This window comes from Pelodiscus sinensis, chromosome 22 (genome assembly GCF_052426305.1).
Source record: "Pelodiscus sinensis isolate ZL-2025 chromosome 22, ASM5242630v1, whole genome shotgun sequence".
Classification (NCBI taxonomy): Eukaryota; Metazoa; Chordata; order Testudines; family Trionychidae; genus Pelodiscus; species Pelodiscus sinensis.
This window is the reverse complement of record NC_143073.1, coordinates 15,203,619-15,217,535: the sequence shown is the minus strand read 5'-3', so window position 1 is coordinate 15,217,535 and position 13,917 is coordinate 15,203,619. Positions and strand designations below refer to the sequence as shown.

General features: G+C 49.3%; 1 protein-coding gene across 6 annotated transcripts in view; it reads left to right on the top strand.

Moving 5' to 3' along the window:
* Positions 1 to 13,917, top strand: part of DNAH2 (dynein axonemal heavy chain 2) — a 307,939-nt gene that overhangs the window by 93,285 nt on the left and 200,737 nt on the right. For all 6 annotated transcript variants that reach the window (XM_075908075.2, XM_075908076.2, XM_075908072.2 and 3 more), the window contains one exon: positions 12,967 to 13,123. In XM_075908075.2, the coding sequence (XP_075764190.2) occupies positions 12,967 to 13,123 (157 nt within the window). The remainder of the gene's footprint in view (positions 1 to 12,966; positions 13,124 to 13,917) is intronic.

The window sequence follows — 13,917 nt, the reverse complement described above, 5'->3', positions numbered from 1 at the left end:
ACCCAGGAGTCCTGGCTCTTCCCCCCTGCTCTGACCTACCAGCTCCTACTCCCTTCCCAGAGTGGAATTAGAACCCCAAACTCCTGACTCCTGGTCCCTCCCCACCTCTCTAACCACCAGACCTCAGCCCACTCCCAGCATGGGATTAGAACCAGAGATTCTTCTTCAAGATGGCTGTCCCTGTGGGTGATCCATCTTAGGTGTCTGAGCACTGCTGTGCTTCTAATCGGATATTTTATGTAGCAGTGCCCACGGTCGGCTGTGCATGCAGAGCTGCTGGTGCGTGACATTTGAAATGGCTACTCTGCATGCCTTCAGTTCCTCTTCTACCGCCGTTGGCTTCGGTTGGAACCCAGGAGTCTCTCTCAAGTGTGTGTTAGTGTTAGATAGTTATTAGCAGCAGTTTTTCTTGGTTATTATCATTTTAATAGTTCACAGTTTATAGTGTAATTTTTTTCCTTAGGACAGCTAGTTTTAGGCTTTTACAGGTCCTACATTTCAGCAGCCATTTTTTTGCGGGGACAAGCCTGGTTCACCTGGTTTTAAAAGGTGTATAATCTGCAGGCTGTCCATTCCTGTTTCAGATGTCCGCTGCTTGGGTGAGGAGTACCATCTACCCACCCAGTGCTCCCAAGGAGCTAACCTCAAGGACCAGGAAAGCCAGGGAGCTTCAGTTAAAAATGATGCTCCTTTAGAAAATGGTCCAACCTGCTTTTGACCCAGATCACACGACACCACCCAGGCAACCATCTATTGGCACAGCTTCCAAGAGAGCGGCTCCTACATGGTCGAGCCCCAAGGACTCTGGGCTCAGGTGTCCAAGAAGAGATCCCACTCCTCTTCAGGGGCTGACTCCCCTTTTCCCCTCGAGGAAATGCTCTCTGTACAAAAAAGCTGCCCTGGCATTGGCTGCACCAAAGGTGCTGGAAAAGCAAGCAGGTGGCAGCTCCGGCACCAACAAGTGCCGAGACTCCAAGAAGAAGGCTCAGTCCTCCTCCAGGGCACTGACAAATGCTAAACAGAAGCCCTCTATGTTGGCATCAGCCATTATCAGTGGGAAATAGGTCAATGGAGGGATGATAGGAGTTATTATAGAGAACTTTCTGGGTGTCTGGCTGGTGAGTCTTGCCCACATGTTCAGGGTTTAGCTGATCTCCATATTTGGGGTCGGGAAGGAATTTTCCTCCAGGGTAGATTGGCAGAGACCTTGGAGGTTTTTCGCCTTCCTCTGTAGCATGGGGTACAGATCACAGCTGGAGGGTCTCTGCATCTTGGGGTCTTCAAAGTATTTGAGGGCTTCAATATCTGAGATATAGGTGAGAAGATTATTCTAGGAGGGGTGGGTGAGATTCTGTGGCCTGTACTGTGCAGGGGGTCAGACTAGATGATCATAATGGTCCCTTCTGACCTTAAAGTCTATGAGTCTATAAGGCACCATTGGCACCAACTGCGGTGCCAACCAAATCTCGTTTGGCATTGGCTCTGAATGCTACCATGCCATTTCCCACACAGCTGGCACCTGTGACACAGATGAAACAAGCAGCACTGATCCCTGCCAAGCACCCCGCACTGGCAGTTCAGCCTACACTGCCACAAATCGTACTGATACCAGTGTTGTTGCCTTCCATGTTGGCACCACAAACATTCACTGCCGTTGCTGAACTCCTAGTCTCCTCAATGCTGGGGATGCTGCTCTTTGGCACTGATGGCACCCCAAACACATCCCATTTTAGTGTGTTGTGTACCCGCGCAGGATCGGCTCAACCACTGTCAAGCAACGATGACGAGCCTCTTGAGGTACATACCCCAAGGCATTCTTCACCTAAGCCAAGCAAACAGCCTCTGCAGTGGCAACCACCTCAGTGGCTGCCTCCACTAATCCCTCCCAGCTGGCCTTATTGGGACCCATGGGTGCAGCAATTACAACAGCCACAACATCCTTCCCAGCAACCAGGTCCCAGGCACCCACCACTCAGTTGCCTGACCAATCCGTCTCCAATGCAGAGGAGGAGGAGGTTGATGTGACGGGTGAGGAGCAAACACCTGACTCGCCCCCACCCACCCACCTGTCATCATCATCTCCTGATGACACAATCTCCCACCTCCAACTGTGGGGGATGATTTCAAGTCATTCCAGGAGCTTTTCAAGAGAGTGGCAGACTCTCTAGAAATTCTGTTATCAGCTATGCCAGAAAATCAGCATAAGCTGATCAATATACTGCATGCCTCTCCGCATGGTAGACTTGCACGCCCCATGAATGACGCCTTGATGGATCTAGCGAAAACTATCTGGCAGATATCCGCCATAGTACCCCTGACATGCAAGAGGTTGGATGAAAAGTATTACGTAGCCCCCCAAAGAGGCAAATTTCTTATTCTGGCCCTTCTCCCCAAATTCTCTGGTGGTGGACACGGTTAACCAGCAGGGTAGACAACAAATACCTCGCACAACCTCTTATGACAGGGACTGGAAGAGATTGGACTTTTTTGGCAGGAAGGCCTACCCTTCAGCCAGCCTGCAACTCAGAATTTCCAATTATACGGCATTTCTGGCAAAATACACTCACAACATTCTTCTTTGAGTGATGTCCCCATGGGTGCTCCACATCAGGTGTAGGGACATCCTGGAGCCTTGGAGCAGAGCTTTTTCTAGCAGTGCCTACGAGCTGTGCATGTGTGAGGAAAGCTTCGTGCTGTGCTCTGCTTGGCGCCTTGCACGTGTGGCTCGCCCTTCCTCCCCTCAGTTCCTCTTCTCCTGTCCTCTGTCTCAGATGGAGTTCTTTGTTCTCCTCAGCTTCTCCTCAGGAGGAGCGAGAAACCTCCCTGGTTTCACTCTCCCTATCTCCTCTCACCTGCCTTCTCGTTTGGCTTCATACTATTAAAGAAAAAAAAAAAGAAAAAGGGGGAAGAGAGAAAGATTTCTGTCAGCCTCTCACACAGTACCAACTTCAGCGGGCGCCCGCATGCAGGCGGCCACTAACCTCGCTGCTTCCTTCTCTCAGCCGCTCTCTCGCTGTACCTTAAAAAACAAAACAAAAAACAAAAGAAAGAAAGACAAATGAAACAAAACCGCAACTCATATGTTAACGGCAGTAACGGCTACAGGGGCAGCCCTCAATAGAACACTGGCGGAGAGCCTGTCAGAAGCTGCAATGCCTAGCTAACTTGGCTTTAAGAAATGTCATTCATGCCAGGAGCCCCTGCCAGTTTCAGATAAACACGTGGATTGCATCTGCCGTCTTGGGGAGACGCATGTTCCCCACAAATGTGAGCTCTGCCGCTCTCTCACAGCAAGAGCGAGGAAAGACAAAGATGATTTTGCTGGACAAGGCAATGCAGCCTAAGTGCTCTCAGGGCTTTTCACCAGCAGCATAACTTGCCAGGAAAAGGGCCACCTCACCAGCACCAGTGGCACTGGCAAAAAGGGGACAATGTCCAGCTAAGTCCCTGCCCCCAACTCCATCCTTCCGAGTGTCGGGAGTGGATTGGTCGAGCACCCCCCGCACCGGCGAATCCAGTGCCACAAGCAGCATTGTGATCTCTCAGGCACGCTCAGCCTTGGTGCCGGGAAGATCAGTCTTGGCACCGGAGAGCACTTCCCAGCATCCATGCACACCGGTGCCAGCAGCAACAACAGACGCGGCACAGATAATTACGCCACGTACAACCACGTAGCCTGTTAGAAGGGAATGGGGTTTGGAAGTGAGCTTGTCCACCTCCAGCTCTATGCTGCCCCCTAAAGAGACTCCAGAGTAGCCTCAGCAGGATGCAGGTGAAAGTGACAGACCACAGCTTTCACCTATGTGCTCCAGACGGGCTTCCCCCATGCAGCCCTCCCCAGGGCTCTCCCTACACTAGCCAAGATCTCCGGCATTATCTGAACGAGAGGCTATCAGGCGGGAGGACCAATACAGTGTCTTCTCATCACAACACTCATCCCCTACTACATCTTGTCACCCTTACTACTTCCAGGGTAGACTAATATACCCAACCTGGTACTTGGAGTACCCGTACCCTCCACCGTACAACCCGCCTTGCTGGGCGCCATGGGATCACTGGGGCGTACGGAAGAGACATCCTGCATCGTCCTCTGCCTCAGGGAGATTATTTCCACCCTCCTTGCCTCAATCTGTACTGTCAGTTGCAGATTTGGACGAAGAAGAGGAGGGTCAACTCTCCGATCATGCTGAATTACAGGTGGATTCACCCCATGACAATATGTCCTCACACCCCCAAGAGGCGGTAATACCTGATGAGAGTCATCCATCTGATGACATAAAATAATTCCACAAGCTGTATAGGAGGATGGCAACAACACAGGACGTCTACCTCCAGGAAGTTTGGGAGAAACAGCATTGGCTTTTAAAGAATATCAGCCCCGCTTCACAAGCCAGAATTACACTTCTGATTGATGAGGTAATAATAGAGGTTTCTGATGAAATCTGGTGAGCCCCTACCTCAATTCAGCCAACATGTAAGAAGTCTGACAGGAAGTACTTTGTACTCCAAAAGATCTGGTCTTCTTTTTCTCGCATCCACAACCTAACTTTCTGGTCATTGATGCAGTTAACCAACGTGCAAAAGCCCCGCGTACCAAAACAGCATCTACTGATAAAGAACACAAGATGTTGGACCTTTTTGGTAAGAAGGTCTATTTGTTGGCCACCCTTCAACTAAGGATAGCCAACTGTGCAGCCTTGCTAGCAAACCATGACTTTGACAACTATTCCAAACTGGCTGAATTGATTGAACATCTCCCTGACTCCCAAAGGTCAATCCACAGGGGCATTATACATGAGGGTCACACGACCGCTCATACAACTCTCCTCTCTGCAATAGATGTAGCTGACACAGTGTCCAGGGCAACTGCCGCAGCCGTGGTCATGAGAAGAGCTTCTTGGCTCCTTGTGGCTGGGGTACCAAAGAGTACCAGGGTGGAAGATCTTCCCTTTGATTAGCTCAAGCTCTTTGCATCAACAACTGATGAAGTCCTACATAGTAGCAAAGACTACTGCACCACCCTCCGAACACTCGGAATGTACACCCCACTTTATCGTCAAAGGCGTTATACCCCATATAGTAAGACCAGGGATAGCTACTACAACTGTGCCCAGCAAAGACAGTACGATTACAACCACCCTAGACACCCACCCTCAGTCCTCAGCTCCTCAGGCCCCCAGTCAACAAAACATCAGGTTTGAGAGTTTGGTCAAGGGTCTGCCCGACCTCCCACTTTGACCTTTGCCAATGGGCTAGTACCATCTTTTCACCAACAGAGTTCATCCTTTTTACCATCAGTGGGACATTATAACATCAGATTGATGGGTCTTTGAGATTATCCGTACAGGATATGCCATCCCCTTTATGTTGCTTCCCCCTGCCCATCCCCCCTCCCTGACCCTCTTCAGGGACCCCTCTCACAAGATGCTCCTCAGACAGGAAATCAACCATCTTCTCCACTTGGGAGTGATAAAGGAGGTTCCCCAGGCCTTTCGAGGGAGAGGATTCTACTCTAAATATTTCCTGACACAAAAGCACACAGAGATGTAGACCCATACTAGATCTACGCAAGTTAAGTATGTGTGGAAACAATGCTTCAGAATGGTAACACTGGCATCGATTATACCAGCTTTGGACAAAGGGGACTGGTTCGCAGCCCTCGACCTTCAGGTTGCATACTTTCATATCACCATGCACCCATCACAATATACCCATTACCAGTACAGAGTATTTCCCTTTGGGCTCTCTTCGGTTCCCAGAGTCTTCTCAAAGGTCCTGGCTGTAGTCACAGCCTATCTCCAACATCGGGGCATCATCATCTTTCCATATCTAGACAACTGTCTTATAAAAGGCTGATCTCAGGTGGAGACTGCCGACATGATTGCCAACACTAGGCAGACCTTCATCCAACCATCTGGGCCTTCTAATAAACTAACAGAAATTGACCCTGCTCCCCACTCATGGCATAGAATTTATTGGGGCCTGACTCGATTCTTTGACAGCCAGGGCTTATCTCCCCCAACACTGATTCTCAGCACTACACGACATTGTGACCGTATTGCTGACCACCCGTACCACTAAGGTTCTGACCTGCCTACAAGCAATGGGACACGTGGTGGCTACCACCTATGTCGTACAACATGTTCGCCTCCTCTTCCGAGTCCTACAGCACTGGCTAGCATCATTTTACAGACCAGGCCTCCACTCCCTACACAAACAGGTCATGCTCCCCAAGAGGGTGCTGGACTCACATGGTGGACAATTTCCTCCAACCTTTTAACAGGTGTTCCCTTTCAGGTGTTCTCTTCCTCCAGCCCTAACTGTCTAGACAGATGACTACAGATGCCTCCCTTATTGGCTGGGGCGCGCATCAACTTAATCACACAGTTCCAGGCAGGTGGTCGGCACGCGAATCCTCACTGCATATCAACCTCTTCGAGCTCAGAGCCATGAGGAATGCCTGCAACTATTTTCTTCCGCTCATTATTGACCAGACTGTTCACATACTTAACTGACAACATGACAACCATGTTTTACATAAACAGGCAGGGGGAAGCTTGCTCCCTGTCACTGTGCGCCAAAGCCATCTGCCTCTGGAATTGGCGCATCCAGCATGGCATCACCCTGAAGTCTTCATACTTACCTGGAATAAACAATGTTCAGGCAGACTCCCTGAGTCGAAATTTCAACTCTGACCATGAATGGGAATTACATCCGGCCATACTCACCTCCGTCTTCCACCACTGGGGAGTCCTGAATATAGACCTCTTTGCGACTCCTGACAATACCGAGTGTCCTGGGTTTTGCTCGAGAGCCAACCTAGGCACAGAATCTCATGGCGATGCCTTCCTCATCCATTGGGACGAACCACTACACTATGCCTTCCCGCCCATCCCACTTATAGCCCGAGTGCTACACAAGATCTGTGTGGACGGGGCTCTGGTCATACTAATAGCACCATCCTGGGCAAGACAGACCTGGTTCCCATTTCTTCACACAATGTCCGTAGCCGTGCCATATCCTCTCCTCTTCCAGTACGACATCCTATCTCAGTGGCAGATTACTTCACCCCTAGCCTCACACACTACACGCATGGCTCCTCTCTGGTTCCAAGGAATGAAATCCCTATGCTCAGACCATGTGAAAGAAATCCTCTTACAGAGCAGAATACCATCTACAAGGGCTACCTACATGCAAAAATGGAAAAGATTTTCAGCCTGGTGTCACTTGGCCCACACAGATCCTCACGCTGCACCATTTCACCAGATTCTTGACTACCTACATCATCTCAAAACTGGGGGTCTATCACATTCCTCCGTGAGGGTACACCTTGCAGTGATATCAGCTCTGCATGAATATATAGACAGCTCATCGGTATTTGTGCACTCCACTACAAGATTTCTGAAGGCTCTTCAAAACCTTTACCCTCCTGTCAGGGTGCCTACCGCTACATGGAATCTAAACTTTGTCCTAGACACTCTCATGAGGCCTTCTTTCAAACCCTTGGCCACTTTCCCACTGGAATTTCTGTTAAATAAGATTCCTTACAGCTATCATCTTGACAAGGAGGGTTAGTGAAATAGGGGGTCTCATGACGGAACTCTTAAGGACAAAGTCACGTTATGTCCACATCCAACATTTTTACCCAAGGTGTTCACGGCCTTCCACATCAACAAACCTATAGTGTTACCAGCATTCTTTCCCAAGCCTCATGCATTCCCCAGGGAGGCCATGCTCCACGTACTCAATATATGATGAGCTTTGGCTTTCTATATAAACAGAACGCGATCATTCCGCAAATCTCGCTTGTTCATATCCATCGCATCACACTCGAAGGGCGTGCCTATCTGAGCGCAACACATCTCCAAACAGGTCTCATCGTGCATACTTTGTTGTCATGCACTCCGCAACAAGCCCATGCCTACTCCAGCAAGGGCACCCACTGCCCGTGCAGCCTCCATGGCCTTCCTTATCAACATACCACTCAAAGACAGCTACAGGGCAGCCACCTGGTCCTCAGACCGTACCTTCGCTTGCCATTATGCCACAACTGGCTGCCCCGATTCAGCACTGGTGACGGCAGTGCTATCTACAGCCTCTAAGCGGTAAGTGGCTCCGATTCCCATCATCTTTTCGGATACTGCTTGTCAATCACCTGATCTGGAGCACCCATGGGGACATCACCCAAAGAAGAAAAAGGGAATTACTCACCTTATGCAGTAACGACTGTTCTTTGAGGTGTCCCCCCCTGTGGGTGCTCCACAACCCTCCCTTTCTCCCCTCTACTCGGAGTCACAAAATACTCCAGTGGAGAAGAGGAACTGAATGGGGGCAGGTGGGGGAGGGGAAGCCGGCAAACTGCACGCACGAGGTGCCAAGCAGAGCACAGCGCAAGGCTTGCAGGCACTGCTAGAAAAAGCTCCGTTCCAAGGCTTTGGGACGTTTCTACATCTGATGTGGAGCACCCACAGGGACACGCACCTCGAAGAACAGTTACTGCATGAGGTAACTCACTTTTTTTTTAACCAGTTTACAACTTTTATTGAATTCCTCCTAGATAACAAGAGAGAGCAATTTAAATCAAACATCAGTGAGAGGGGGCTCTAATCTCATGAACAGCCCTATAGGCTGCATTAGATTCGGCTGATACAGCAGCTAGACTAATTGTGTCTGCAGTAGCGATGAGGTGGGCATCATGACTGCAGCTCTCTAGGTTCCTCAGAAAGGTGCAGTCCACAGCAGAAGACCTGCCCTTTGAGGGCGCCAAGCTCTTTGAGAACTCCACTGATGCCTCGCTTCATACCTTGAAGGACTGATGAGCCATGCTCAAGGTGCTTGGCATCCATGTACTTGTCATAAAAAGAAAGTGGGGAAGGTCCTGTACACAAAGATACAGTCTTTTAACCAACAGCATAGGCAATATGACAATAAGCGCTGGCCATGCCAGAATAGGAGTAGACAAACATCCAACTAGACATCAATCCCACAACCATCCAGTTCACATCAGGCCTTTTGAAGTGTTGGTCAAGAGTCTGACATCCCCAGTTTCTCCATGGCACCAGTCCATCTCATCCACAACATTTGGCAACACCACCACCAAGTGGGTGTTGGAAATTATCCAAAGGGGTGACTGTATCCCATTTTCACTTACCCCTCCCTTCTACCTCCCCCGCCTGTCCCTCTTCAGGGACTCCCCTCACGAAGATGTGCTCCTACACGAAGTGGACTATTTCCTTCAATTGGGTGCCATAAAACACGTACCCTGACAGCACAGGGCAAGGGATTCTACCCTCATTATTTTCTCACGGCCAAAAAGATAGGTGGTTGGAGACGTATTCTGGATCTCTACAAGCTCAATCAGTTCATTTGAATCCAGCATTTCAAAATGGTAACCATAATTCCTGTTTTGGAGAAGGGAGCCTGGCTGACTACTCTAGACCTCTATACACCTAGTGCACTGGCACTTCCTACAATTCGTCATCTGAAACCTCCGCTTCCAATACAGAGTGCTGCCATTTGGACTCTCAGTGGCCCCATGGGTCCTTTCCAAGACCCTGGCAGTAGTGGCAGCACACCTGCGAAAAATGGGAAATACCTTAGATATCCACAGGGCAATTGCATTTTACTTACAACACACAAAACCCTTCTGCGGATCTCCAAGACTCTTCATTTCAACCACAGAGAGATCTCAGGGTTTACCTATTTCAAAACAGAGACTATCCAGATGGGTCTCGTGCTTTATGCCAGATGTCTGCATACTATTCCAATGAGAGCCCCCAGTGGCTATTCAGGCTCATTCCACAAGAGCAATGGCAGCAACCACCATCTTCCTCCAGGGTGTATCAACTGAAGAAATTTGCAGCATTGCCACCTGGGCTTTGGCATAGCAACCACTATGTCATCCAGACCTATTCTGCTTCTGATACTCAATTTGGCTGAACAGTATTCTCCGTTACCAGTTCAGGTCTCTTGAAGCTCCCACCACCAAGCCCGACTACTGCTTCATAATCACCTAAAGTGGAGCACCCACAGGGACACTTCGTGAACAAGAAGGGAAGGTTATTCACCAGTAACGGGAGTTCTTTGAGGTAGTTGCCCCATGGGGTGTTCCATCACCCTTCTTCCTCTCTGCTTTGGAATCTCTCATATCTGTGGCAGAGAAGGAATTGAAGGGATGGTTGGCTGTGCACGCAGAGTAGCCGTTTCAAAAGTCACGCACCGGTGGCATGACTCTAAATCTCCGATTAGAAGCACAGCGGCACTCAGACATCTAAGGTGGAGCACCCACAGGGACAGCCATCTTGAAGAACTCTAGTTACTGCATCAGATGAGTAACTTTCCCATCCTGGGTCCCAGCCCCTCCTGCTCTGAACAAAAGGTTGGGATTCGATTCCTGGAGCTCTAGCGGCTATATGGTGAGTGACTGTTCCTGGTGCCTTACCCATGCATTGAACACCCTGTTATGCCTGGCTCTGGGCATTTTGCTTAGGGATGTCAACATAGAGACGACTACATGATTAATCAACAAACCTGGGTTTATTGGTTAATCCTGTCAACTACACGCATTATTCCCCCCTTGCTGCCTCTGTATTAGTGGATCTGCCTGGATACACCTGCCCACCCCCATCCCCATGCTGCTGTCTCTGATAGAGAGGCAGCAATGCAAAGAGTGATGGGGCAGGTGGGAGCCAATATGCTTGGGGATCTGGCTTTTAAGCTGGCTCTCCACATGTGCCAGCTCCGCAGACCCACCTGCCCCCCCCCTTGCTGCTTCCTACAGAAGCAGTGGGGGAAAGGGAACTAGCAGGAGCCAGTGCTGGGTGGGAGTCCGCTTAAAAGTTGGCTCCCCCCAGCACTGGCTCCATGGAGCCACCTGCTCCCCCCTCCATCCCTCCACTGCTGCCTTTTTCAGAGGCAGTAGTATGGGAGTAGGGGAGGGGAAGCTGCTGACCCTGTTGGTGGGCATCTGAGGTCCTTGCAAACAGAGGCTGCTCTGGCATCCAATGGAGCAGCCTCTGTCCGCGGTGAGCATGGGCCTGCTGCGGACAGAGGCTGCTCTACAGCAGCAGCCCCTGTCCCTGGGGAGTCTGAGCTCCCCACGGACAGAGGCTGCATGGCAGAGTATCCTATGTCCGTGGGGAGCTTGGACCTCCCATGACAGAGGCTGTTGTCATCCCACACAGCTGCTTTTGATAGAAAGACAGCAGCATGGGGTGGGAGGGGGCTCCCTGGGAGTGGGACCAGGTGTATACTGGCTGCCAGCCCCTGGGGACTATTGAATAGCCGTGTAACCGCTAACATTTTATACACTAACATCCCTGTTTGTGCTGCTCATACACAAAATTGGTTGCCTTGGAAGATGCAGCCAGCAATATTGGTTGATTATCATGTAGTTATTTCATCTCTTCGGAGAGCTAAAGCAAAGGGTCTCGACTCTGACCTCGTTCATCAGTCCCACATGAACATATGCTCATTAGCGAGCTGGTGAGTGAGAATTCCTCTTCTCCCTAACACTGGTGATTCACTGCAGAGCACCACACTTGCACCTCGTGGGAGGTGTGTGTCTATGGAATGGTGGGAAAGCAGGCGCAATGCCTTGGGGGGAGGAGGAAGAGCTTATTTTTCCATTGTCCTTCTATGCTCACATAAGAGAATTGGTTAATTAACTCCCTTACCACAGATTGGAGTATCGCCTTCATCTCAGCTGTTGGAGCTGTACTCCAAACAGTCCTGGGATGCCTGCAAGCAGTCCAGCCTACTTCATGGTTCCCAGAGAGAGTGTCCCTGGGACTTGTTCTGTTGCTCTGCTTTGAATTTCCTCTAATTGTCATGATCTTTGGCCTGCTGATGTCCCTAGACATGTATGCAGCCTCCTTAGAGCTGCTTAGTGAGGATCTATCCCCTGACTTTGCCTGGGGATGGCATGGACCAGAGCTGAGGGCTGGCTGCCAGGCAGGGTTGCAGTTCCTGTCATGCTATGAGAGTAGAGACCCCCAGGATTGCAGTTCCTGGTGTGCTCTGGGAGCGGAGACTCTGGGGTTGAAAAGTATAGAACTCCTCTTTTAGTTTCTTGCTATTTCTCTTTTCAGCGTTGTCAACATTTATAGTCTTCTTCCAAATGATGTGATCCTGCACAAGGCTGTTGTGCAGACTGATTTTTTGAGGTCTGCTGATACTGGGTCCATGTGTCCTGTCCTCCTCCTTAGTTTTCTTCCATCCACAGTCACTGAGGCTTTGTCTAGACTACACCTCTCTGTTGACAGAGAGATGTAGATTAGGCACTTCAAAATTGCTAATGATGCAGGGATTTAAATATCCTGCACTTCATTAGCATAAACATGGCCGTCACTTTTTTTGAAACTGAGCTTTTTTGAAAAAAAAACTGCAGTCTAAACACGGATCTGTCAAAAATAAACCCTTTTTCTACAGATCCTGTATTCTTCAAAAAATGAGATTTACAGGATCTGTTGAAAAAGGGTTTATTTTCGACAGATCCGCATCTAGACTGCTGTTTTTTTTGAAAAAGCTCCGTTTAAAAAAAAAAAAAAGTGGCAGCCATGTTTATGCTAATGAAGTTCGGGATATTTAAATCCCTGCTTCATTAGCAGTTTCGACATGCATAAGCTACATCTCTCTGTCGACAGAGAGGTGTAGTCTAGACACAGCCTGAAAGAACCATACAATTGATATACCTCCCTGGTCTCTGCTGAATATCCTCATGTTAGTGTAGCTTTGACTCACAGCTTGTCTTTAATTGGAGCAATCCACATCAGGTCTCTTACCATCTCATTGCATTTCCTATCCTGGAGTTGCCAACCATATGACCATGTCAACATCTTCCTTTCTGTGGTGTAGAGTGTACAGAATTCCTTTTTTGGGATTGTCTGAGTCCCTTTATTGAAGGGGATATCAGCAGAGAGGGGTTGCCCTTTCCCTGGTCTAATGCTGTTGATGACTTCTCTGCAGACATTGGGATCAGGTGAAGGACTTAGTCCTCAGGACGTTCGACCAGGATGCTGAAGATTTCAGGCTGGAGAATATTGTGGAGCTTGGCCTGGATCAACACGTGGAGAAAATTAATGAAATCTCTGCATCAGCCACCAAGGAGCTGTCTATTGAGCTGGTAGAGCTTATCGTCTGTCTTTCCCTCTTTCCTAGTTCCTTTCCCATGGTTTTGTGAGCAGATGTGGAAGGTCTCAGTCCAGAACTTAGCAGGACAGGTGTCCATATCACAAAACACAATCATATTTGGCACTGATTGCTTATTATCATTTGGAGTCAGGAGTCTAGCCCTGGAGTCCAGACTCCTAGTCACACTGCATTACCTATTAGCTATTTTCCTGCTCAGAGAAGAACCCAGCAGTCCCAGCTCCTTCACCTTCTCTCTAACCACTGATCTACCCTCCCATCTCTGGCCTAGGAATGGAACCTGGGGATCCTGACTCCCAGCCCTGCCTCGTTCTAACCCGCTACCTCCTCTCCCCTCTTGGAACCATGAATAGCCCCCAGGCTCAGTGAGGCCCTTAAACCTGAGATGGCCAACCTAGGCTAGCAAGTGAGCTGCATGAATGGCCCTCCTTCATCTCAGTGGACCGTAAGATTTCATAACCAAGATGATATCCCAGGATAGGGTAGTTTTGTTAACTGAGTTTGTGTACCTAGAATTTGCAGGGTGTGTCAATTGAACAAAGCAATGCTTTGATTGGATACAGAGAGGGAGCACATGATTCTAACAGTCACTGTTGTGTACAGTCACCATGTACCTCACTTTACATGCACTTGCTTTACATGTGTGTCACTTCAGTAATACTATGTGAATGGAATCTGGCAACCCTGCCTGTGGGCAACAGTAACCAAAATGTCTTCTAGGCCACACATAAAATGTTGATGTGACCCATGGGCCACAGTTTTTGCACC